A 27,014-nucleotide genomic window follows, 5' to 3' on the forward strand; every position below is an offset into this window, starting at 1 on the left:
AAAGAGCCTAACTGATTTTTGTGCTACTGTTCCTAGGTGTGTTAGGTAATCAAATAATTTAGGAACACAAAGCCAATTAATTTTTCCCATGAATAACAGTCACATGTTTCAGAGTAGCAGCCGTGTTGTCTGTATCCGCAAAAAGAACAGGAGTACTTGTGGCACCTTAGAGACTAACAAATTTATTAGAGCATAAGCTTTCGTGGACTACAGACCACTTCTTCGGATCCATTCTATATGCATCCAAAGAAGTGGGCTGTAGTCCACGAAAGCTTATGCTCTAATAAATTTGTTAGTCTCTAAGGTGCCACAAGTACTCCTGAGTCACATGTTTGATTTTCAACAGGACTTGTGCTTCTCAGTGATGTAGCAGCAGGTTTTTTAAAAGATATTTAGGTGCCCGGGTTTTTTTTTTCCCAAAATATCTAGTTGCCTAAAACTCATTGATTTAATTGAGTGTTGCACGCTGAGACGATTTTGACAATCTGACCAGGCACCTAAATACCTTTAAAAATCTGGCCCTTGGTCATATGTTGGACTTTCAGTAGGACTTGCACTCTCAGGTCATTTATTGTCTTTTGAAAATCCATGCATCAAGGAAGCACTTATCAGGTTATCATATAGGCCTGCTAAAAACAACCTTGGCTCCAAAAGTTGTTATTCTTGCTTCATTACTTGGCTTTGTTCACTGAAAATCAGCGTCACACAGACACAGAGTCTTTTGAAAATCAAAAATCTCACTTGCCAGTGAACACGTACAAATGTTGAAGGTGTTTTTAAGTCCTGATGGGGAAACAACATTTCCACTTTAATTTTTAAGCCCCGAAAACTTTTTCAGAAAAATTACCCTTGAGGGGGGCCAAAATTTGTCATACATGTTCTGAACCCAAAGAGAGAATATTTTAAAGTAAAATTTAATTTGACCATGATTGGGTTATCCCATATATGAGAAGCATTTGATCCCCAAGTACTTAAACAAAATAATTTTTTTGGCACTCAAATAAAATGAAGTTATTTTTAAAACTTGCCAAGAAGCTAGTCCTCAGCAAGTGCAGTCGACATCGCATAGTGTGGACCCCATGGTAAGTAGCTCTAAGTACGTCAACTTCAGCTACATTATTCACATAGCTGAAGTTGCATAATTTAGATCAATCTCCCCCCGTAGTGTAGACAAGGCCTAAAATACACAAAGCTTCAAGATTAACCTCAGCCCCAATTGCCCAGCAGCTGGAATGCAATTTGACGAGCAAAGGGCCCCAGTAAATTGCAATGTAGCAAACGGTGTCTTCACACAAAACCTTGCCCTGTTCTCCTGGTGTAATTTAAAATGCTGACGGAATTCCACACTCTGCTTACGTGTTCTTGTTTTTGGCCTCTGATGCCCTTAAAGCACTGGGTACACTTTTGTTACTTTGCATCTTACCAATGTACAAATCGTAAAGCCAGAGAGGAAAATAGCAAAAGGTACACAGAGCTAGGTAAGCACTTTTGCCTGGAGTGTATAAACCATGTGGACTCTTTGCCAATAAAGCATTGAGAACATCATCTAATACTGGAGAGAGGTCAGGAGCACAATGAACTGGCATGTGCAGGAGGAAATTTTTCAGTGCTTCAATGTAGTCTTCACCATAATCTTTCTTCACGTCTGGTGTGAGATTCTCCAGAAGATGCTTTTCTTGCTTAGCCCACAGCTCAGATGTACCTTGTATGCCTGGAATAACAAAGTAAAGTACCTGGGCTTTGTACATTAACTTGACAATCCAATTCAACTGGTAAATAAGTACATTGGGTCTTTTTTCCTCCCTATCTTGTTCTGCACATCTAAACTGCATTAAAAAGTTTCATTATTTGATGGTAAGTCTGAAGTTCTTAAAAATATAACAAAAGTATTGCTAAGTTTCAGCTAGAACAGGACAGGACAGCCTACTCTAAAGTATGGATTGAGGGACTTCACTTCTTTTTCTTTGCTATCAGGCTTGTACTTTGCTAACATAAACCATATCTAAACACAGAGGAACAACCAGGAAATTTGAGAGCCCTATCCCTTAAGAAAAACTCTCTCAGTAAGGCCATTCCAAGTTATTTTCCATGGAACGTGTAATGGGGGTTTACAGATAAAGAAAATTCTCTTTGCTTTTTAATGACTTTGTAAACACAATTTTTAACTCTAATAAAAGGTGTTGGATAGATTGCACTGGAAACTCACCCCTTCCATTTTCATCACCAGAACAAGCACATCCACAGAGACTGGGAATGCGGGGTCCTCATAATGCCCTTCTACAGGCCCTCAACTGTGTTCTGTAGGGCCCATTCTCCAAGTACTTAAGCTAGCTAGCTAGTACCACTACTTTGGTCTCCGCTGAATGCCTGAAATCTCTTCTGTGACTTGCAACTTTTGTGACATGGAAAGGAATTCTGCAGAAACCTGGTTTTCTTCTCTAACAGCGCGGAGAGAAGGAGGATTTAGAGTTGAAAGAGCTACTGGAATGTGGGCCGGGGAGATTAAAAAGATAGGAGCCTCAGTTGCATAGTAAAAATGAGTAGCACCTTGAAACAATGCATCAGGACACCCATTATGCAGATGGAACCCATTACACAGGAAACCAGTTTGATAAAGAGAATCAGATCACTGTGTAGCATGCAATTATACCTATTATTGGCCAGATTTGAAGTTCTTAATTAGTTCTTGTGACTTCCTTAATCAAGTCAAACCCACACCAAAGTCTGCTTTTTATTTTTGGCAAGACAGGTAAAAGCAAAGAGAAGAAATGATTGCCTCCCCCATCAGGAATGACTGACAAACACTTAGACGTGCCACTGCTAGTCATTCACTACATTCTATTAATTGGGAAAGGCAAACTAAGGTTTTCAATCATCCCTTGATAAAGATCATTGCCTAAAGGTTGGCTGCTTGGAAGCAAAAAAATCACTCACTGCCTATGTAGGGGGAGGTTGGTGGGGTATTTTTAATTCCCTTAAGAAAGCTGGATCTTAATTTGAGTAATGGAAGTGAAGGATAGGAAGTAATTGTGACTGCCGAGAATCGTTCATGACTTTTACTTGAGGATGTTGGTCTCTAGGGAATAATCTGAAGGAAGAAGGAGAACTAGCTGAAATGTCAAATACCTACCTGTTCTGAAGCCTCCTGGATGAACTGCAGCAACTTTAATTCCCCATTTGGCAAGCTCCTGCCTCATTACTCCGGAAAACATGGACAGAGCTGCTTTTGATGCACCATATGCGGCAAACCTTGTCATCGGAATGCCTCCTACAGGAGCAATATAAACCATGATAAAGTTTGACTCCAGTGCTTTCTGGGCAACTGAAACTTTAGTTCAATAATTTAAAAGAATGATCATAGCATAACCCAAAATGATGCAGCTCTCACTGAGGTTAAAGACAAGACGTCGCGGAACTCGTTTTTTTCTGGCACAAAAAAATCTTAAATCAGCAGTAGCTCGAAGCAGCTGCAGTCAGAGTCACACCCGGCCATCAGTCACTTTTAAACACAGGGAGAGTAAATCGTATTGCATTTTGGGATACAATGCAGAGACTCACAATTGCTGTTATGTTCAGAAAGGGAAATCACACAGCTAACATGTTAGATAGTGTTAATAATTAAGCAATCGTGTTTTGTTCTGTTGTTTTTAATGGGTGAATAAAGGCAGTGGATTTGAAGTCCCTGTCAGTTACACAGTCTCAATTCCAGTTTTAGGCCATGTCTACACTACAGAATTATGACGACTTAACTTATGTCGGCATATGGCTACCACAGTTATTAAATCACTTGTATATGTCCACATTTGGCTCCTTATGTCAGCAATGCATGTCCTCACCATGAGCACTTGTATCAATTATAGTGTCAGTGTGTGAGGCGGTGTGGGATGGCTCCTGAAGGCCAGTAACAGTGAATGTAAGTAACACAGCGTCTACACTGACACTGCATCGTCCTAATTACTTTGACCATGTCTCTACCCTGCTCGGGGAGTTGGAGTTACTAAATCGGCTTAGAGAGGCACTGACACCGTCAGGAGTCAAATGTAAGTGAAGACACTTCCACAGGTAGATCAACGCAAGGCAGCTTATGGCAACCTAACTAGGTAGTGTAGACCAGGCCTTATAAAGCCACCTCATATACTGGCTGTAGATTCTCCATCTGTTTTTAACATCTGCTTGAAAAAGGTGAGACTGGAGCTAGGAGAAATCCATTAGGCCAAACCAAACTTCATCCAACTAAAAACTACATCAGTAAGGTGCCGAGAGCCCAAAGGTCACAATTACATTGCATAAAAGGGAACAGATATAACAGAGGCAAAGTCACAGGTCCCAGAATGCATTGCTCTATTTCAATCCAACAAGCCTTCCTTAGGATCAAGAAAACGCAACAGTATACTGCATAATGGAAGAGCTGGAAAACAACAAGAATTTTCTTTAAAAACTCCAAAAGCAATTACAAATTTTCATTTTTAACAAAATTTTGGGGGAGAACATTTCCAGTTTTTCTGAATTTTTAGTTTTTGAAAACTGAAAAATTTTAGAAAACGAAATTTTTCTGTGAAAATTCTCCTTTTGACAGAAAAATTTCAACCAACTCTCGCAGGGAACTTTAGTCTCCAAAGGCCATACTTTTACAGTGAAGAAGAGGATGGCCACAGGAGAGTATAGAACTCCCTGCATCAGATTAGAATCCTTTTCCAATAGGTCATCAAGCCCAACCCCCTGCTGCACCCACAGTTAGTTTCACTGGTACTTGCAGTACATGCTCAAAATAAGACACACATAATGCAACGCATTGTTATTAAAAGGCCATTTTAACTTTTTTGATGTCTTCTAAAGGAAAAGACATTGACGAAATCTAAAGCAGATTTACTATAAACCGCCTAATCATCTACTCAGTTTCTTACTGCAATGACACAGGTTAGCCTCAAATAAAAGCAGAGAATCCTTGTTTTTAAAACAGTCCAGTAAATTACTTATTGTCATCTGCATAATCTGAACTGACATTAACTCCTCCTTTCTTAAACCGACAACATTCCTTTCCTTTGACGTCAGTCTAACCTTAACTCTAGTTAAAGTACACCCTTCCCCCAACCAAGCACAGGGAAGCACAGACTGCATAATGCAACTTCCCTAACTGTTCTGCTAATGTTTTACCAAAAGAATGCGCACACCTTTAATATAGGCACACATTTACCAGAACTGGCCAGGGTATAAATGCAGCCATGTAAATATTTATAAGTAAAGCATGTGTGACCAAAAGCACTCCTGGATTATTGCTCCTGTTTCCAGGTGATCACCCAAATTAGAAAAGTCAGTTTTAAAATGCTCAATACACTGTTTCCTTCACTGTAAAATTATAAGATCTCATATATATGAAAACATGACCGGGAGATAAGTCCATCGTTGCACAGAAATGTGACCTTTTTCATTGGCTTGCTGAGGGAGTACTTAATTTTTGGGTAAATAAAGTTAGGTGGAGCCACACACACAAAAAAGGGTGAAATCCTCGCTCCAACAAAATCAATGGCAAAATTCTCATTAACTTCCATAGGGCCAGGATTTCACCCAGAGTATGGGCACCTGAGTTTGCTTGTAGCGGAGCCAATGAGAATTTGCCATATACTTCAGTGGGAGCCAGCTAGTTGAAATACAGATCCCTTGTTATGTCACATCATCTCCAAATTTATACCAACACATTTAAAATTTGCATAAGCCAACAGTCATTGCTCAAACTAGTAAGGTGGATGATAGCCCTGACGTGGGTTCTCAAGTACCACTTACATGCATGAATTTGTCTCTTCTGTAACAAATAACTGTGCCCACAAAACTGTATTCGCAAACATGGAGGCTGGGATAAAAATACGTCCCTCAACATGAATTGAAATCTTTTTAATTAAAAAAAAAAAGAAAGATATTTCAAGCCGTAAATTGTTACCAGGCTATTCTGCATGAGTGGACTTCAACGTTGTCATACACAGAACCCTCCTGAATGGACCCATCAGTTGTGTTGTGTTTGGGGACCACCTCATTGGATCCCCTGTGTTCTTTAAGCCCAGTGTGTCTAAATAGTGTCCAGGCATTGCCTGTGGCTGGGGTCTCTAGGCACACTCCTGGGCAGATCTTATGTCTAGCAGCCTTTTCAGAGAGCTGGGACACTGTAGTCCAATTGCCTAGTCCCTCAGACTAATGCTAACCTCTCAGAGTTCTCCGTAGCTTAAATACACCCTATCCCAGAACTCCACCTATGGGGGCACTCGGGGTCTAACCAGTGGCACACAAGTGAAAGCCAACAAACGCTCACCCTCTGCACCTGACTGTGTTTAACACGAGGTATACACAGATCTAGACAAAAATCATAAACATCCTGTCAAGGCTGCTTGCCCACTTTGAACTTTAGGGTACAAATGTGGGGGCCTGCATGAAAACTTCTAAGCTTAACTACCAGCTTAGATCTGGTCTGCTGCCACCACTCACAAAATGCTAATTCCCTTCCCTGGGTAGCCTTGAGAGACTCTTCACCAATTCCCTGGTGAATACAGATCCAAACCCCTTGGATCTTAAAACAAGGAGAAATTAACCATCCCCCTCCTTTCTCCCACCAACTCCTGGTGGATCAAGATCCAACCCCCTTGGATCTAAAAACAAAGAAAAAATCAATCAGGTTCTTAAAAAGAAGGCTTTTAATTAAAGAAAAAGGTAAAAATCATCTCTGTAAAATCAGGAGGGAAAATAAAATTACAGGGTAATCAAACTTAAAGAGCCCAGAGGAATCCCCTCTAGCCTTAGGTTCAAAGTTACAGCAAACAGAGATAAACACTCTAGCAAAAAGGTACATTTACAAGTTGAGAAAACAAAGATAAAAACTAACACGCCTTGCCTGGCTGTTTACTTACAAGTTGGAAATATGAGAGACTTGTTCAGAAAGATTTGGAGAGTCTGGATTGATGTCTGGTCCCTCTCAGTCCCAAGAGCGAACAACCCCCAAAACAAAGACCACAAACAAAAGCCTTCCCCCCACCAAGATTTGAAAGTATCTTGTCCCCTTATTGGTCCTTTGGGTCAGATGTCAGCCAGGTTACCTGAGCTTCTTAACCCTTTACAGGTAAAAGGATTTTGGAGTCTCTGACCAGGAGGGATTTTATAGTACTGTACACAGCAGGGCTGTTACCCTTTATAGTTATGACACATCCCAATACACATTTGCCTGCCTCAGTTTCCTCAGCACCCTGGAGAGTTTTTTGGATTTGGGCGGAGTCCTCTTAGGTGCCCAGGATCCTTTCCCTACAGAATCATGGCTCTGCTCTCCCTTTCCAGGTCAGCTAGTTTTCAAGGACCGTGGTTGGTCCCACAATTAGACAGAAACCCCCCACTACAAAAGCTTGTCCCTCGCTCCTGCCCAAAGCTTCCTGATGTCTTGCTCTGTGAGTCCCTCAAGTTTATACGTGCCATGGGGCACAGGTGCCAACTTTTGTTGGTGCCGGGGGATGCTCACGCCCCCTGGCCCCGCCCTGACTCTGTCCCCTTCCTGCCCCATTGAATCCCTCCCCAAATCCCTGCCCTGGCCCCGCCTCTTCCCCAAGTGCGCCGCGTTCCTCCTTCCCGCCCCCGTCCCTCCCAGACTGTTTCGCGGCGCAAGTGCTGGGAGGGAGGGGGGAGAAGCAGGACGCGGCGTCCCGCTTAGGGGAGGAGGCGGAGGTGGAGGTGAGCTGGGGTGAGGGAGCGGGGTGGGGAGCTGCTGGTGTGTGCTCCACACTCACCATATTTTCCCTGTGGGGGCTCCAGCCCCAGAGCACCCATGGAGTCAGCGCCTATGCCATGGGATGCTGGAACAATTTCTAGGGGTGTTAAGAGCCATTGAACCAAACTGTAAACCCTGCATATGATAGAAACCACTTCAAGCCGTGGGTCCTGCAGTACCCCCCTGCACCTCTAGTTCCAGCACCTACGTTTGTGCCCCTACCAACACCTGATTTCCTTGTTCTCCTGCTGGGGATTTTCCACCTATCATGTCCAGATCTGGGCATGCTACGTTATTATATTTGTTTCTATGGAACAAGAGTTAATTTCTCTAGGATGCTACTGTTTTTATCCCTATAAAACTCTTCTTCTTTATGGGTTGGTTACTGGAGGCAGTCACTGGACAAAATAGATGTTTCATTACAGAGGCCTATAGATAATGAAATAATAAGCAGATATGGACTTCTGAGAATTAGTAAACAGAGATGTATTGACCAAAACCTTATTCAATATTTACATCAGGTAAATGCTAAATAATTATTGCTACAGCACTATCAACTTGGAACTTTAGTTTAACTCACCTGCCATACTAGAGATATTAATTAGCCTTCCTTTGGATTTCCGAAGTAACGGTAAGAACATTTTGGTCACCTCTACATGCCCAAAGAAATTCACATCCATACACTGCTTGTAAACACTCATGGGCAGCAGCTCACCATCTGCAGGAAACCCCAAGATTCCAGCATTGTTGACAACACCCCATAACCCTGAGGAAGAGAAGGACATGTACACTGCTGTTACAGAGTCCCTGCTGCCAAAGAAGGTTATGTAAATATAATTTCCTTAACAAAGAGAAAGCACGACTGTTAAAATGCCAGCTTCCAGTCTGAACGGCCAAAAACAAAGTTAGGATGCGGTGTAATTGTAGGTACATGCAGGGGTGAAAGTAAAATTGAAAACTTACCAGTACGGGGGCGGACAGTCCCTGGAAGGGGCGGGGCCTCAGGCAGAAGGGGTGGGACTGGGGGTCAGCATCCCCCAGCCAGCCCTTCTAGACTGCCTGGCCCGCACCACCCGGGGCTCCAGTGGCGATTTAAAGGGCTGGAGCCCCTGGCCCTTTTAAATCGGCAGCCCTGGGGCAGCTGCTCCTTTTCTCCCTCCCCTCCTGTTGGCAGCCTGGGGGGGCAAAAGGGGCAGCGACGATAAAGCGCGGCTGGGGCAGTGCTTTAAGCAGGGTCTTTTGCTGCAGCAGCGCTTCCGTCGGCGGCTCCCCCGTCGGCGGCCCTGCCACTAAGGACCCGGCAGGACTGCCGCTGGGGGATGCAAAAGCGGCAGCACTTTAAAGTAAGGTGGTAGGAGCCGGTACCGGCAGTGACTTTTTATCGGTACCGGCGGCCACTTTTTACCGGTACGCCGTACCGGCCCGTACCGCCTTACTTTCACCCCTGGGTACATGTACCCACATCCTCCTCTCGGCCCACTTGCTTCTTGTAGGTGGCACACTAGTGTCATTTGATAAGGATCCTGTTTTTGGAGTGCTCCATAAAGGAAAAGTCTCATCATTATAACAATATAAATATCCTTACTGGTACAGAGGTGGGGTGGGAAATGCAGAACACACGCACGCACACACACACCAGGACACATTTTCAAACAGTGATGCCATGGAAGCCCCTTGCAAGAGGTATAGGCACACCACCCCATAAAATGTCACAAACTATACCTGTATTTTGCACCATCTCTGAAATTTTAAGATAGGCTTCCTTAATTTGTGCAGAATTGGTTATATCCAGTTGCAGGACACAAAGTCTCTGGGAACAGCTTCTTTTTAATTCTTCAGCCCCAGCTCCTTTTTTATTTAAGACACCAGCAAATACAACAAATCCTAAATTATCAAGGTACTTCGCCAATGCATGTCCAATCCCGGAATCGCTTCCTGAAAGCACCAAAATCAGAAAGACACCTTAGGCAAAATAAAATACAAAAACTTCTTCCTAAACAGAGCTGTAAGAATGTTTGCCGCTGCTGTTAGTTTTTTTGGTTCACTGACTGTTTAGGAAAAATAATTATTTTGAGTTGGTCTGAAATGATTTTTTTTTTTTAATTTTCATTGAACTGAAACATTAAAAATCATTTGTTTGGGTCAAAGGAAACATTTTGTTCCACCCTAAAAGAAACATTTGGTTTTGTTTGAGGTGTTGTTTTTAATCTTTCAAAATAAAATTAAGATAAAACGAAGCAAATTTCAAAGTGAAACATTTCATATTGGGTTTTTAATTATTATTGTTTGGTTTTTACCATAAAAAAAATCAGTGAATTTGACACAAATCACTGACATATTTTGGGTCAACTCAGATCTGCGTGGTTTGGCAAAAAAAACCCCACGTTGACTGAAAACTTTCACCCAGCTCTTCATCATCTATTAAGAATGATATGAATGTAAAATGACTGCTAGGAAAACCATGCATACATGCACGCAGCCAAATGGAGGCTGGGTAAAGGATCCTTAGAAAATGGGTCCCTTAGTGCATCGGTGTTTAACATGCAATATAAGTAGGGCTGGCAGAATTCAAGGGGTTTTTTTTTGTTTATTTGTTTTTAATAATTTTGATAGGTAACAGATGTTTATTTCTAAGCATTTTTTTAGATTTTGAATCTGTATAAGTTCTCACAGCTGCAGGAAATTCTGTGGCTCGGACAATTATTTAATGACAGTGTCCACAGAGATTCAAAAAGATAAACCTTTATAACCTTTCAAATACAAACTGTCAACATCACATGTCAAAATATACAAAGCAATTATCCTTCAAGCAAACTACGTTCTCGAACAGCATTTTTCATACTTTACCTCTCTGCAAATTTTGATTATTGATGACAGTATTTTTTGTTGGTTTCTGTGTGTGCTGCGAAATTGACATTTACTGATAAAAATCTAATCTACTGAAGCCAGTCTGGGAGATTTTAGGCCGCTCAAAGTACGGCAGTCCAGCAGGGCTAAGGCAGGCTCCCTATACGCCCTGGCTCCATGCCGCTCCCAGAAGCAGCCGGCATGTCCAGCTGTGGCTCCTAGGCAGAGGCACGGTCAGGGAGGTCTATGTGTGCTGCCCCCACCCCGAGCACCAACTCAGCAGCTCCCATTGGCTGGGAACGGGGAACCGCAGCCAATCGGAGCTGCGGAGGTGGTTCCTGCAGTAGGGGCGGCAGGTTTGTATAATTTTTGGTGGTGCCCAGAACGGGCCCAAGTCCCGCCCCCCGCCTTCCCCCGCACACCTGCCTAAGGCTCTGGGAGGAAGTTTGGGTGCGGGAGGGGTATGGGCTCTGGGACGGAGTTTGGATGCTGGGTGCAGGCTCTGGGCTGGGGCAGGAGGTTGGAGTGCAGGAGGGGGTGTGGGGTGCAGGCTCTGGGGAGGGAGTTTGGGTGCAGGAGAACAAGTGCTGCCTTTAAATCTGGAAGGGAAGACACTGCCCCCCTTCCAGAGATCATGCCTCAAGATCCAGCCGAACGGAGTACTCAACACAGGTAGGAAAATAGGTGACAGGCTAATCCCACAGCAATTTCCCAGCCGGAGCCTGTGGCGATTGAGCAGCCAGAGGAGCAGTAGCCTTCGGCGAGGGCCGCCACACCACAGCAAGCCGCTTGGATAGGGGAGTTGGCAAGAACAGCCTCCTTCGATGACTTTGACCTCCTTGTAGACAGACTCATTAAAAACCTGTCTGCAGAAATCATATCTGGGAGGAAGGGAACTCAGGAGAACACACCAACTGCACACAGAGCCCCTGTATGGCGACATCACCACCACCACCACCACCACCACAGGAGAGAAGCCAGGAGAAGGAACATCAGTTACTGCTACGACCCAGCAGCAGCATCCGGAAGCTCTACCGGTCAAACCGCCCTAAGGCTATGAGAGAAATCCTCAACAGGCCCTCATCCTGCTGCGCAATCCTGTCAGAGAGACCATTCTCGTACTTCAAGGGGGTGTTTGACCATGTAGCTCAGAACGACGCACAGCATCCAGAATGCCTTCACCCTCTACCCCACATTGACTGTGCAGAGGACCTGGAACAAGACTTTACATCATGGGCAGTAGAGACCAGACTTACAAAGACCAAAAACACAGCCCCAGGAAAAGATGGCAATTGCTATAGCAGTGGCTCTCAAACTTTTGTACGGGTGACCCCTTTCACATAGCAAGCCTCTGAGTTCGACCCCCCCCTTATAAATTAAAAACACTTTTTTATATATTTAACACCATTATAAATGCTGGAGACAAAGCGGGATTTGGGGTGGAGGTTGACAGCTTGCAATCCCCCGTGTAATAACCTCGTGACCCCCTGAGGGGTCCCGACCCGCGGTTTGAGAACCCCTGCGATATAACATCCTGAAAAAATGAGACCCCAGCTGCCTGGTATTAACTGCACTTTTCAACAAATGCAAACAGTTCTGCTGTACTCCCAGGTCCTGGAAGAAGTCTATGATGGTGCTCGTCTACAAGAAAGGCAAGCAAGACAACCCCATCAACTGGAGACCCATCTCTCTGCTCCACCATGTAGAAGCTGTATGCCAACTGCCTCGCAGCTAGGATCACAGACTGGCTGGTGAACGGAGGAGCCTCCAGCTCCATCCAGAAAGGCTTCACTTCCTGCAAAGGCTGCTACGAATACAACTTTGTCCTTCAGGTTGCCATCCACACAGCCAGGAGGGCACAGAGGCAATGTGCCATAGCATGGCTCGACCTGGCTAATGCTTTTGGATCGATGCCCCACCAGCACATTTTTGTCATGCTGCGAGAGTTCAGGATGCCTGAAATCTTTCTCCAACTGATTGGAGAACTTTATAAAGGCTGCACCACCACCATCCGCTTCATGGAAGGAGAGATGCCTGAAATTCCTATCCATAGTGGCGTGAAGCAAGGTTGTCCCCTCAGTCACATTGTTTTCAACTTAGCCACGGAGTCACTCATTCGAGCCATCTCCAGCGGGCTAGGCAGTTTCCACATGTACGGCAACAGCGGGAATATCCTGGCCTACGCAGACGATCTGGTCCTGATTGCAGACAACCCCGAGTATCTCCAACAAATGCTCAACATCACCAGCCAGGCTGCCAACTGGATGGGACTCCACTTCAATGCTAGAGAGAGCACATCTCTGCATATCAACAGCAGTAGAGGAGATTCAGTCCAGGCGACGTCTTTTCAGATCGAGGGTGAACCCATGATCTTCCTCGAGGCCAGGCAAGCATACCAACATTTCGGCAGGCTGACGGGTTTCCGCGTCTAGCCATCAGGCAGCTGGTGAAGAAGTGGATGTTTCTTCTCCAGAAAGCCAGCAATGAACTAGTGTGAATCTCGCACAGATATTCCTCAAATGGGTGATCTGTGCAACGTTGCAGTGATCACTTACACCTTACGCCTTTTGACATGCCCGGACACCACGGTGAGGAACATCGCAGAAAGTGCTATGCAGGAGGTCATCAAAAAGCCAATCACCAGGACCCCTTCCAATCAAGATGTTGCCACCTACCTGAATGGCTCGCTGGAAGGCGAATTTGGAAGAGACGGGGGAGACTTTGCTTCGCTCTGGACTTGTGCCCGCAACTCTACGCGATAACTGGAGAATCGTATCGGCTGCCGCTGGACGTGGTGTGAGGAACGCCAGGAGTTGGGAGTCCTGGTGCCACAGGCGAAGAACACGAACCACACAATCCTCATTCTGAAAGCTAGAACCATGCTGGAGAGGACCCTGAAGGATGCCATCCACTGCCAGTATGTGGAAAATCTGAAGCGGAAGCCGGATCAGGGCAAGGCATTTGAGGTGATGTGCAAATGGGATGCCAGCAACCACTTCCTTCCTGGGGGGCGGCTTCATGTTAATCCACCTGGCCCAGCTTAACTGCGTTCCTCTGAAAAGAGCTGTCTGCCCTGGGAATCGGGACAAGCAATGTAGGAAGTGTGGCTATGCCAACGAGACACTACCCCACGTCCTGTGTAGTGGCAAGCCCCATTTCAGAGCCTGGCAGCTGCGACGATGCCTGGTCAGAGCCTCCCACTATCCATAGGAAAGGTTGCCATGAACTCCCCGGAACCATCTGCCAACAGCGGACATCGTTCCTCATTGGTTATGATGAAAGAAGATCATCATGGTGGACATCACATGTGCTCGACCTTCGAGAACAGGTCCCCAGCCTTCCACAATGCCAGAGCTCGAGAGGTGGAGAAATATGCACCTCTGGCCGACACCTTGAGAGCTAGGGGTCATCAGGTTCAGACACACGTGCTGATTGTTGGAGCCTTGGGCGCATGAGACCCCAGTAATGAGCAAGTGTTACGAGAATGCGGAATCGGTCAACGCTACTCTTGGCTGATGCGGCAACTCATGGTGTCAGATGCCATCAGATGGGTGAGGGACATCTATGTAGAACACATCAGTGGATATTGACAATACCAGGAGGGATGAGCTGGAGTGCCAATGAGAAGTGCAGTAAGGAAAGTAACTGAAAGACTTCCCTGATAGATGGTATTTCCTAAATGGACAACCTACCTTAATTCTCAATTACTGAGGGACAATCTCCACTTATTGATATATTTTGCTTTCAACAACCAAATCTCTGTACAACTTTAAAAGAGTGATGTACCCCAATACTTGGATGCTAATATCTAAACTGTATTCTTAAATGTATTCACCTAAATGTGAGTTATTGCTGATTATGTATCATATGACTTTTAAAAACAAACTCTGTATTTGTGGATAATCTAAGCACTATGCCCAGATGTACAGACACTCTTTTCTCGACCGATGTATTACATAATTTTTTTAACATTAGCTTTAATGAAGTTTTTAAATCTGTTCTCTGACATGCCAGAACAATGCGTTCTTGGGATTCCCTCTAGGCAAACATGAAAGAGGCTGCAGATGTCACTAAGACCAAACAGGGTTTTTCTTATTTCGATTTCTTGAAGTGAAATCCCATATCTGGGCTGAATGCTCCACCTGCCCTCTCCTCTGCCCTGCCTGTTAAGTGAGAACATACAATACAGAGATCTGTGATTAACTCGATTGTTAGCTGAGGTTTACAGCACAGCCTTAAGGAGGGAGAGGGTGAAGTGTTGCGGAAAGCAGACAGGTTTAGCACTGACAGGGAGGAAAGGCAACATTTCTTTCACCTGATTGTTAGGCACCTCTCTCGCTTCCAACCAAGCTTCCAGCCAATCCACCTCCGTCCCATACAAACCTGATTTGGGGCCAGCCTTGCTTCCACTGAAGTCAAGGCACATTCCACTTTTGAGATGGCTGCACTGCAGTAGAGGAGGAAGTGATCTTTGTACATATTTTGTATTTCAGTTTAAGGTTTCGTAAAATGCTTTTTCTGGGTCTTTGGGCTGGACGATGATAAACATGTAACATATTATAGATTTCAGAGTGGCATTGGCACCCTGACATCAGGATTGTCTGGCTATTTGGACTCTCTCCTCAGGCCCTATGTTACCAGCACTCCCAGCTATCTTCAAGACACCACTGACTTCCTGAGGAAACTACAATCCATTGGTGTTTTCTGGAAGATTACCATCCTGGCCATTATGGATGTAGACGCTCTCTACACCAACATTCCACACAAAGATGGACTACAAGCCGTCAGGAACAGTATCCCCAATAATGTCACAGCAAATCTGGTCGCTGAACTTTGTGACTTTGTCCTCACCCACAACTGTTTCACATTTGGGACAATTTATACTTTCAAGTCAGCGGGACTGCTATAGGTACCCGCATGACCCCACCGTATGCCAACATTTTTATGGCTGACTTAGAGCAACGCTTCCTCAGCTCTCTGCCCCTAATGCCCCTACTCTACTTGCGCTACACTGATGACATCTTCATCATCTGGACCCATGGGAAGGAGCCATGGAGGAATACCACCAGGATTTCAACAATTTCCACCCCACCATCAACCTCAGCCTGGACCAGACCACACAAGAGATCCACTTCCTAGATACTACAGTGCAAATAAGCAATGGTCACATAACCACCACCCTATACTGGAAACCTACTGACCGCTGTACTTACCTACATGCCTCCAGCTTCCATCCAGACCACATCACAAGATCCATTGTCTACAGCCAAGCTCTAAGATACAACTGCATTTGCTCCAATTCCTCAGATGGAGACAAACACCTATAGGATCTCTATCAAGCATTCTTAAAACTACAGTACCCTCCTCATAGACTCATAGACTTTAAGGTCAGAAGGGACCATTATGATCATCTGGTCTGACCCCCTGCATGCTGCAGGCCACAAAACCGTCCCTACCCCTTCCCTGGACTCTGCTGTTGAAGTCCCCAATCCTGTTTTAGGTGGCTTCAATCGGCAGAAACCCTCCTGCTAGAGATCCCTGCCCCATGCTGCGGAGGAAGGCGAAAAACCTCCAGAGGCTCAGCCAATCTGCCCTGGAGGAAAATGCCTTCCCGACCCCAAATATGGCGATCAGTAAGACCCCGAGCATATAGGCAAGAGTCTCCAGCCTGACCCCTGTCAGCCATTGTACAATTTACCTACCATTGCTTGGTTTTCCTCGACTACTATGTTTTACCATTAAACCATTCCCTCCATAAATTTATCTAACTTAATCTTAAAACCAGACAGGTCCGTCGCCCCCACCGTTTCCCTCGGAAGGCCGTTCCAATATTTCACCCCTCTGACGGTCAGAAACCTTCGTCTAATTTCAAGCCTGAACTTCCCCACGGCCAGTTTATATCCATTCGTTCTCGTATCCACATTAGTACTTAGCTGGAATAATTCTTCTCCCTCCCTCGTATTAATCCCTCTAATATATTTAAAGATAGCAATCATATCCCCCCTCAGCCTTCGCTTTGTCAGACTAAACAACCCAAGCTCCTCTAGTCTCTTTTCATACGACAGGTTTTCCATTCCTCTGATCATCCTAGTGGCCCTTCTCTGCACCCGTTCCAGTTTGAGTTCATCTTTTTTAAACATGGGAGACCAGAACTGCACACAGTACTCCAAATGAGGTCTCACCAGCGCCTTGTACAACGGAAGCAGGACCTCCTTATCCCTACTAGATATACCTCGCCTAATGCATCCCAAGACAGCATTGGCTTTTTTCACCGCCACGTCGCATTGTCGACTCATAGTCATCCTGCGGTCTACGAGGACCCCTAGGTCCTTCTCCTCTTCCGTTACTTCTAACCAATGTGTCCCCATCTTGTAACTAAAATTTTTGTTAGTCATCCCCAAATGCATCACCTTACACTTTTTACTATTAAATTTCATCCTATTTCTGATACTCCAATTCACAAGCTCATTCAAGTCTCCCTGCAGGATATCCCTATCCTCCTCCGAATTTACAACGCCTCCCACCTTTGTATCATCCGCAAACTTTATCAGCCCACTCCTGCAATCGGTTCCGAGGTCAGTTATAAATAGATTAAATAAAATGGGTCCCAAAACCGAACCTTGAGGCACTCCACTAGTAACCTCCCTCCAACCTGACAGTTCACCCTTTAATACGACCCGCTGCATTCTCCCCATTAACCAATTCCTTATCCACCTCTGGATTTTCATATCGATCCCCATGTTTTTCAGTTTAACCAATAATTCCTCATGGGGTACAGTATCAAACGCTTTACTGAAATCTAGGTATATTAGGTCCACCGCATTTCCCTTATCTAATAAATCCGTTACTTTCTCAAAGAAGGAGATCAGATTCGTTTGGCACGATCTGCCCTTCGTAAAACCATGTTGTAATTTATCGCAATTGCCACTAACCTCCAGGTCCTCAACTAGTTTCTCTTTCAGAATTTTCTCTAACCCTCCTGCTGAAGTGAAGAAACAGATTGACAGAGCCAGAAGGGTACCCAGAAGTCACCTACTACAGGACAGGCCCAACAAAGAAAGTAACAGAACGCCACTAGCTGTCATCTACTGCCCCAACTAAAACCTTTCTAGTGCATCATCAACGATCTACAACCTATCCTGAAGGACAATCCCTCACTCTCACAGACCTTGGGAGACAGGCCAATCCTCACTTACAGACAGCCCCCCAATCTGAAGCAAATACTCACCAGCAACTACACACCACACAACAAAAACACTAACCCAGGGACCAATCCCTGCAACAGACCCTGTTGTCAACTCTGTCAGTATATCTATTCAAGGGACACCATCATAGGACCTAACCACATCAGCCACACCATCAGGGGCTCATTCACCTGTACGTCTACCAATGTGATATATGCCATCATGTACCAGCAATGCCCCTCTGCCATGTACATTGGCCAAACCGGACAGTTTCTACGCAAAAGAATAAATGGACACAAATCAGACATCAAGAATTATTACATTCAAAAACCAGTAGGAGAACACTTCAATCTCCCTGGACACTCAATAACAGACTTAAAAGTGGCAATTCTTCAACAAAAAAATGTCAAAAACAGACTCCAAAGAGAAACTGCGGAACTGGAATTAATTTGCAAACTGGACACCATCAAATTAGGTCTGAATAAAGATTGGGAGTGCACGGGTCACTACAAAAACTAATTTCCCCCTGCTTATACTCACACCTTCTTGTCAACTGTTTGAAATGGGCCATCTTGATTAGATTGACCTCATTAGCATTACAAAGGTGATTTTTTTCCTCCCCTGGTATTCACCCCTTCTTGTCAACTGTTGAGAATAGCCCACTTCCACCTTAATTGAATTGGCTCGTTAGCACTGACCCTTCCTCCCCCACTTGGTAAGGCAACTCCCATCTTTTCATGTGCTGTGTATTTATACCTCCCTACTGTATGTTCTACTCGATGCATCTGATGAAGTGGGTTTTAGCCCACGAAAGCTTATGCCCAAATAAATTTGTTAGTCTCTAAGGTGCCACAAAGACTCCTTGATATTATAGATTGTTATTCATTCAGTGCAGCAGTGCCTGTGAATGCTCCCAGCATAAGGTAACGCTATTGTCTTTGCATGCATCACACAAACACTTTTGCACACGAGCAACTGCAGTCAGGTGAGCACTCTTGTGACTCCATTGATCCACATATTTCTATGAATCCTGCCTGCAGGAGTGAGCCCGTTGGGTGTATTTAAATGGAAACTCTTAGGGACACAGAATATTTTGCCAGTTTCATGGGAAACCCATTCTATAGCTTGAAGGACTCCCAGGCCCAAATACAGGCCTCAGTTCTCTGAAATGAGGGACAGAGACTCAAATGCTATAAAATAGCTGAGAGGCTGCTATGGACTAGCTGAGGAAGACAAAGCTTTACATTCTGTGGGATGAATTTCTTCAGCACATGCAGCGTTTTCCTCCATATGGCTGCATGAGTCAGCATGTTTGATGTCCACTGGTGGGTGAAGGGTACTAATAGTCAGATTAATGGTAGATTCTTCATCTCTTGATGTCTTCAGAGAAGGACAGGATGATGCCTTTCTGGAACATGTGCTTTAGTCAAGCCCAAGTTATTGGGCCCAAACAGGGGCATCTGGGTGAAATTTTACAGCCTGTGGAGATCAGATTCGATGATCTAATGGTCCCTTCTGGCCTTAAAATCGATGACTGAATCCATGAAGAAACACAAAAAAGTGCCTTGACTTCAGTGGAAGCAAGACTGACCCCAAATCAGGTTTGTATGAGGCGGAGGTGGATTGGCTGGAAGCTTGGTTGAAAGCGAGAGAACTGCCTAACAATCAGGTGAAAGAAATGTTGCCTTTCCTCCTTGTCATTGCTAAACCTGTCTGCTTTCCGCAACACTTCACCCTCTCCCTCCTTAAGGCTGTGCTGTAAACCTCAGCTAACAATTGCGTTAATCACTGATCTCTGTATTGTATGTTCTCACTTAACAGGCAGGGCAGAGGAGAGGGCAGGTGGAGCATTCAGCACAGATATGGGATTTCACTTCAAGAAATCGAAATAAGAAAAACCCTGTTTGATCTTAGTGACATCTGCAGCCTCTTTCATGTTAAGCCTAGAGGGAATCCCAAGAACGCATTGTTCTGGCATGTCAGAAAACAGATTTAAAAACTTTATTAAAGCTAATGTTAAAAAAATTATGTAATACATCGGTCGAGAAAAGAGTGTCTGTACATCTGGGCATAGTGCTTAGATTATCCACAAATGCAGAGTGTTTTTAAAAGTCATATGATACATAGTGTACATAGGAGTGTAACAGCATACAGCAACATTCCACAACAATTTAGGGGGAAAAAGTGAAGAGAAATACAGCGTGTCATTAAAGCTCTCCCTCTGGTCTTCTCTGCATTGGAGAAAGCAACACTGAAATTGACCTTGCATCTACACTGGGGAGGCAACAATTGGTGCAACTTAACATAGAAATGTATTGCGGATAAACCCTGCTTTCACGTGATTGTGTGCCAGTTGGCATTGGAAAACCTCCTCCTAGGTCAAAGAGGACAGCCTATACCTTTATTGGTTCAGGGCAGCCCTAGTGTGGATGCAAAGGCAAATCTTAAACCAACTGATGGTGGCCTGGAACTTGATTCAGTGCAATATAATCAGCTGAAGCACAACAGATTAATCCACGCAATCTAGTGGTAGATAAACCCTGAGAAACTGACGGGTTTTTAATAAAGAATGACAAAATCTAAACGTCTTGCAAAAGGTATTAGAAAGAAAGAAAAGAGAAAAGAAACTCTCCAGAGCCCGGAGTGTAACCCTAGACGTATTGCTACGGATAATCAATTCACGTTTGTGCATTCATTCACAATCATGTATTCCCTATTCACCCACTGCTCACATCCATCCTCATTCCATACACCACTGCACATGAACCATGACTGGATGCAGCAGACAGAACTTGGCTGAGCTACAAGAAAAGACGTGACCTTTCTGCTGATGTGGTTTTATCATTTGCCTTTTTTCATCTCAGTAATAACACTTGTCAATCCAAACTAAATTACTTTCCAAGTTTCCGTATAAACTCGTAGCCAAACAAATCAGCTTTACAACTCAGATTCAATCCACCCTTTCAGTGACAAAAAGAAAAAAAAAAAACCAAAACCAAAAAGGCTACTAAGGCAAATGAGCAGCAGGAGATTGCTCCAGAGAAAACAGCAGATTGAAATATTTAAACAACAAAATAAAAACATTTAGCAAAAAGCAGATGAGCAACATGTCACAGCTAGTTCATACATGGGCAAAGCTCATTAGTAATGTTATGTATATGAACTTTCATTGTTAGGACAATCTCTTGTTCATTAATAATTTCACAGAGATAGACAGATAATGTACACATTGTGTGTGTATATTATTTTACTGTATTGAATTGGATATTCTTTGGGACTATGTATTGTTTAAATGTATAAGTCAAAAATAATTGTATACATGTGCATAGTTTAATAAAAACATTTTCCAGAAGTAAACAAAGGCATTGCATTATGGTAACATTTAAAATGCATCTACTCATTAAAATCTTAGTTCTAAAAGATTAACAATCATAAGCAACATAATATGTATTTCACTAATAAATATTAGTTAAAGAAACTAGCAGCGCATCTTGAAAATCTATCTGTAAAATTTCTTTTCAAGAGACAAAGCCACCAAAATAATAAAATAAGCACAAAGAATGTTTTCCTATATGATTTCAGAACATTTTAATTACCTGGAAAAAGAATTCTGGGAAAATTAATAAAAAGAGTAAAAAGAATACAAGATATTTAGTAAATAACCTTTAAGATTACACAAATTTGTACAGCATATCTGTTTCATGGGGCAGATTTGACTTCCCAAACTTTGCATGTTCCCTCTTACCTGTGATCAATACAGCTTTGTTGTCCACAGGTAACATTGTTTGAACTGATAAGTGAATGTAACAGATGAGACATGCCATGGAGAACAGGATTAAGCCTACATAACTTTTCAGCGTGGCAAAACAGAGTATTCCCAATAAAAGCAGAAGGAGGAGACCACGGGCAAATACACACTTTTTCCCCACCTGGTTCTTCTTGGTTTTGTAAAAGGTGATTATTCCAAATGCTGCAGTCATACTCAAGCAGAGCAAGACAGAAGGGTCAGCTATAGAGATGTAAGTGTCCATTCTCCTTGAGAGAAGGCAGACACTCATGCACTAACAGACAACAGCCTAGCAAGGTGTTGCTAAAGGCAGAGTGAGTTTTATATGAACTGGCTGAGGGGGTGGGGCACGGAAAGGGGAATTGGTTTAGGATCCTGAAGTAAGAAAGAAATATTGCAAAATGTAAGACTGGTTTATCTGAATCACTTCAGGTACGGGTGTAAATACTAGAACACTTCCCCTTTTCACCTCTTATTTTTATTGCCTTTCAGCTCCACCCCGATACACTGGTTGGATAATGATTGACAGAGTCAGGAATGGACATGAAGTAGCAAGCCCTGGCCTAGGGCAAAATGTAACTTTGACATGTCTGACACACTTAAATGGAGTTTCACTAAATAGAAAAAGTATTTCTACTATAGTTAAAAACAGGAGTGTCCTTCCTATGAATTTGGGGGCCTGACTTCAGTGGATTTTTTCTGATTTACACCGGCATATGTTGAGAATCAGGCCTGCAGTGTTTACTCTTTCTAGTTCAAAATACGTAGCTGTCGTTGCACTAATGTTACCTTCATATTTTCTATGTTCCCATCATGCTATCATCACCCACTTTATCTCAAGGAAACACCAAAGCTAAACAAGATTGCCTTTCCTGGATTTAATGTGTTCCTTTGGATATTGACACATTCCGTACCCGTATTCATCTGATCACTGTGTTTTTGGTTGATTGAAATTGGAGGGGGTTTGCCTCATGTTTCTGAGAATATGATTCCAAATGAGCACTGGTCAACTAACTTCAGACCAAATCTTGGACTGAACTTTAAAGGTTACGTTAAGCAAGTTTTGGCAGGTGCTTGCTGTTCAAAATTCTGTTCCGCAACATGAAACTGTCATACAGTCAATAAATTAGATGAGAAATATTTAATATCTACGCTGGGGTACTTTGAAGGTTTTTCTAAATTAAAAAAAAAGTGTAGGCTAAAACAGAATTAGCTAAAATGACTGAAACATCACTTAAACCTATATCTAAGTACTAACACTTTTAAAATCATATTGGTCAATCGTGTTATAAACAGGGATTACCCCAAGGACCTGCTAACACGGTTTGAAAGGTGTTAAATTTGTGTCTACTACAAGTGCTAAGTGGTGTTTCAATCTTTTAGTTAATTTGATTTTAAGATGTACCTTTTTTTCTAGTCCATACAGAGTCTGAGAGATTACTGGGTATTAAAGTACAGCTTGGTGGCATGTGAATCCAACAAAAGATACAAATTTTTCTCCATTCATGACTTTAGTTTTAGGAGATAATATTTCTATTTGTCATAAATTCTTTTAAAAGCTAATAAAAAATTTTATGTATGGCCATTATCTAGTGTAAGTTTCAGATGAGGTCACTATTCCTTAGAAGACCACAAAGAGTCTTTATGGACAGAGCTTGAATCTCTTATTTTTGTTCTTCTGGGAGATTAATGTCCAAGTGGGTTCTGAGGATATGGAAATCTTTAATCTTCCCTTCTACTGAGTAAATGGGGTTTAGTCATCTTCACTTCCCCTTTGCTATTTTAAGGACAATTTTAAATAGATTTTGGATGGAGTTTTGAATGGTAGAGGTAGTGATGATTTGGAGGGTCATTTTAAAGCTCTCCTAGAGGGGCTATGGGATTGATTAATATCACAGCTGCAATTTTAAACTGGTCTTGTTTCTCAGGTACTTTAGTGGTTTTTAAACTGGACTCCTTCTAAGTAAATTTCTGCCCTCTGGCTACTTTTTCCCCGAATGAATTTTGGCCATTTACATCTAAACTCCCGATTTTTGAAGCTATAAATTTGAAGCAAATTGAGAAGAATCCATTAATGGTCTAAAATCAGAGAGAACTTGTATCCAGCGATTTGTTAGTTTTGAAAAACCAGCTTTTGGACCTTAGTGATCCATCACAAGCCCCCCCGAGTATTGACTGAGATTATTTAAAAAAAAGACACAGGATAATCTGACCATCTGAAAGAGAGATTTTATCCTTCAAAAGATTTTTTAAAAATCCTGTTTTATTCAACTTGCTTCAATCATAAGAAATGCCTTCAGTAGCAATGCCTGTCCGAAATAATGGTTCCCCTAATCCTATTTTATATATTCCTTAGGAGGAATATAAAAAAAATTCTGAATTAGAAAAAGTTGGATAATCAAAGAGCCCTTTGAAGGAATTTGAATTTGTGGCCAGAGGAAAAAATTAATCTGTATTTTGGACATTGGTGACAACTACCTATGATACATGTAACTAGCTATGATTATAGTAACTAAAGAAGCCCTTATCCTCAAGCATGCTTGGGAGAGATATTTTTTTGCCTTTCATGATACCCCATTTATCAACCATATGGTACAGTCTAACTTCATAGACCCCACCTGTTGTCCCTTTCCAGAAAGACCCCAAGGCAAGTTAGAGTTTTGAGAAACTAACCACATCATAATAAAACTCCTCAGGAGGATTTTCCCTCCACAGAAGTTTATGGGGACAATTTTGATTGGTGGGCCTCATTGTTAACAAAATTATTTACTAATATAAATAATATAGGAATTTTTCCACCAGGTTGGTCCACCAGTATTATTGTTTTTCTTTATAAAAAAAGGCAATAAATGATCCTGGGAACTGACCAATTAGCCTCTTAGATATGGGTTTTTAAATCTATATCTGGGGAGATTAGAGGATTGGGTGAAGAACTGTAATTTATTTGCAAAGGAACAAGCCAATGTCAGGAATGGCTACTCTACCATTGATAACTCTTTTGGTCTTTTTCTCATTTGATACATAAATATTGCTCCACAGTAGAGATAAAATTTTAACAGGTGTTGCTGACCTGAAATTGCCTTTTGATGCCATTGACAGAGGTCACCTCAAGGAGCAACTTGTGAGGACTGGGCTAGATCTGGGGCACAGGTCACTTGCAGGTTTAAACTAGTGTGAATGGTGGATTCCCCGTAACTTGATTTGAGGACTTTTTTTTAAACCATGATTTGAGGACTTCAGTAACTCAGCCAGAGATTAGGGGTCTATAGGAGTGGGTGAGTAAGGTTCTGTGGCCTGCGATGTGCAGGAGATCAGACTAAATCAGGGGTCGGCAACGTTTGGCACGAGGCTCGCCAGGGTAAGCACCCTGGCGGGCCGGGCCAGTTTATTTACCTGCTGACGCGGCAGGTTCGGCCGATCGCGGCCCCCACTCACCGCGGTTTGCTGTCCCGGGCCAATGGGGGCAGCAAGAAGCAGCGCAGACGAGGGATGTGCTGGCCGCAGCTTCCCGCCCCCCGCATTGGCCCAGGACGGCGAACCACGACGAGTGGGGGCCGCGATCAGCCGAACCTGCCATGTCAGCAGGTAAATAAACTGGCCCGGCCCGCCAAGGTGCTTACCCTGGCGAGCCACGTGCCAAACGTTGCTTACCCCTGGACTAGATGATCATGATGGTCCATTCTGACCTTAAAGTCTATGAGTCTAGAACATGGGCTACTTTCTGGAACCCTTCATAGCCAAAGGGTAGCTGTTAGAATAGAGGGGCAAGGTAAGCTAATTGACCCTATTTCCACCTCAAAGAATGTCCATCAGGGTTGTTTATTAGCACATTTCCACTTAAAATTTTACAGGCTGTGATGGTTTTAGAAGGGGTGCAGCATTTTCCTTTCAAAATTGTGAACTGGTGTGTATTGGTCCCTCTTTATGTACACAACGTGGTTTTACTGTCCCAAACTCCTCTGGGCTTAAAGCATATGCTAAAGGATTTTGGTTCTTTTTGCCAGAAATCCTTGTCCACAAATTACCAGAAAACTAAAGTAATTTCCTTTGACCGCAAAGCAAGGCTCCACAAATGGATGACTGATGCTCCACTAAATTTTAATAGGTCATGTTTTTCCCATATGTTTGTTTTACATAGCCAACAGGATAAACATCTGGAGGAAGTAATAAAAGAAAGTGTTAAGTTCTAGGCAAGCAGATCCTGAGGGACAATTTAATCACTCTTTCCTCTTAGACAGTTCAAGGCTACACTCCATGACCAAATATTACGTGGTGTGGAAATCTGGGGCTGGAAAACACATAAGGGTCTTAGAAGTTGAGCAAAACCAGTTTTTAAGGAGAATGCTCAGCCTCTCTAATTTCACACCAGCTGCTCTACTTAGAGCACAGGTAGCTTTACTCGAAATATCACATCCCCCTAAGGGAATTTATATTAATTCTTGCCTGTGTATTCAGCTTATGAAACCATAGCATCTTCCAAGGCAATATCTGAAGGAACAATTTAACAAAACACATACAAAAGGCAGAGAAACTTTAGGGTAAGCCCCCGCTTCTCTCTATCTTTGGACTTCTTGGAACTTGACCTGGCAACACCTGGACAAAGTGTGAAGTGTTTAAATCACGTTTAGAGCAGAATCTATTTACAAACAATTGGATATGGAAGATATTCCTACAACAAATATCCCCTTGGCTTTCTGATTTAAAACAATATTCAGTTCTGAGAAATATTTGGACATTTTTAACAACAACATTTTAAGGAGAACTTTTGCATTTCTCTGTTTTCAAGCTATGATAGATAAATTCATGAAGGATAGGTCCATCAGTGACTATTAGCCAGGATAGGCAGGGATGGTGTCCGTAGTCTCTGTTTGCCAGAAGCTGGGAATGGGTGACAGAGGATTGATCACTTGATGATTACCTCTTCTGTTGATTCCATCGGAAGACAGGATACTGGGCGAGATGGACCTTTGGTCTGACCCAGTATGGCCATTTTTATGGTTTTATGCGCTCAGCCTATCTGAAAGGGAGCTACTGTATGCTGGTATTGAGAGACAATCATCTTTTCCTGTGTAGGTGCGGCCAGATCAAAGATGTAGCACACTGTCAACTTTCCTGTAACCTGTACTGTCACCTAAGTAGTAAATGCTTAGCCCCATTCCTGGCTCAAATGCCTTTTACCACACAAGCTAAAAAACAAAAATACTTGTTATGTAGTGAAAATATCTTAATTATATGGGCTGATGCGCTATTTGCCTGGTTGGCCACAAAAACAAGTACAAGTGAAAGAGAGGTTCCTTGTGCTCTAGATCGGGGTCGGCAACCTTTCAGAAGTGATGTGCCGAGTCTTCATTTATTCACTCTAATTTAAGGTTTCGCGTGCCAGTAATACATTTTAATGTTTTTAGAAGGTCTCTTTCTATAAGTCTATAATACATAACTAAACTATTGTTATATGTAA

The 27,014-nt window shown here is 43.2% G+C and overlaps 1 protein-coding gene across 1 annotated transcript; it reads right to left on the bottom strand.

Annotated features, from left to right (window-relative positions):
- Positions 1–299: 299 nt before the first annotated feature.
- On the bottom strand, positions 300–22,681 carry HSD17B2 (hydroxysteroid 17-beta dehydrogenase 2). The gene is made up of 5 exons (XM_034788918.1): positions 21,515–22,681; positions 9,461–9,673; positions 8,319–8,504; positions 3,131–3,268; positions 300–1,711 (listed from the first exon to the last, which is right to left on the bottom strand). Exons 1-5 carry the CDS (start codon positions 21,825–21,827, stop codon positions 1,353–1,355), a joined length of 1,209 nt encoding a protein of 402 aa, XP_034644809.1. The 5' UTR covers positions 21,828–22,681; the 3' UTR covers positions 300–1,352.
- Positions 22,682–27,014: the final 4,333 nt, after the last annotated feature.

This window comes from Trachemys scripta, chromosome 13, assembly GCF_013100865.1.
Source record: "Trachemys scripta elegans isolate TJP31775 chromosome 13, CAS_Tse_1.0, whole genome shotgun sequence".
Lineage (NCBI taxonomy): Eukaryota > Metazoa > Chordata > Testudines > Emydidae > Trachemys > Trachemys scripta.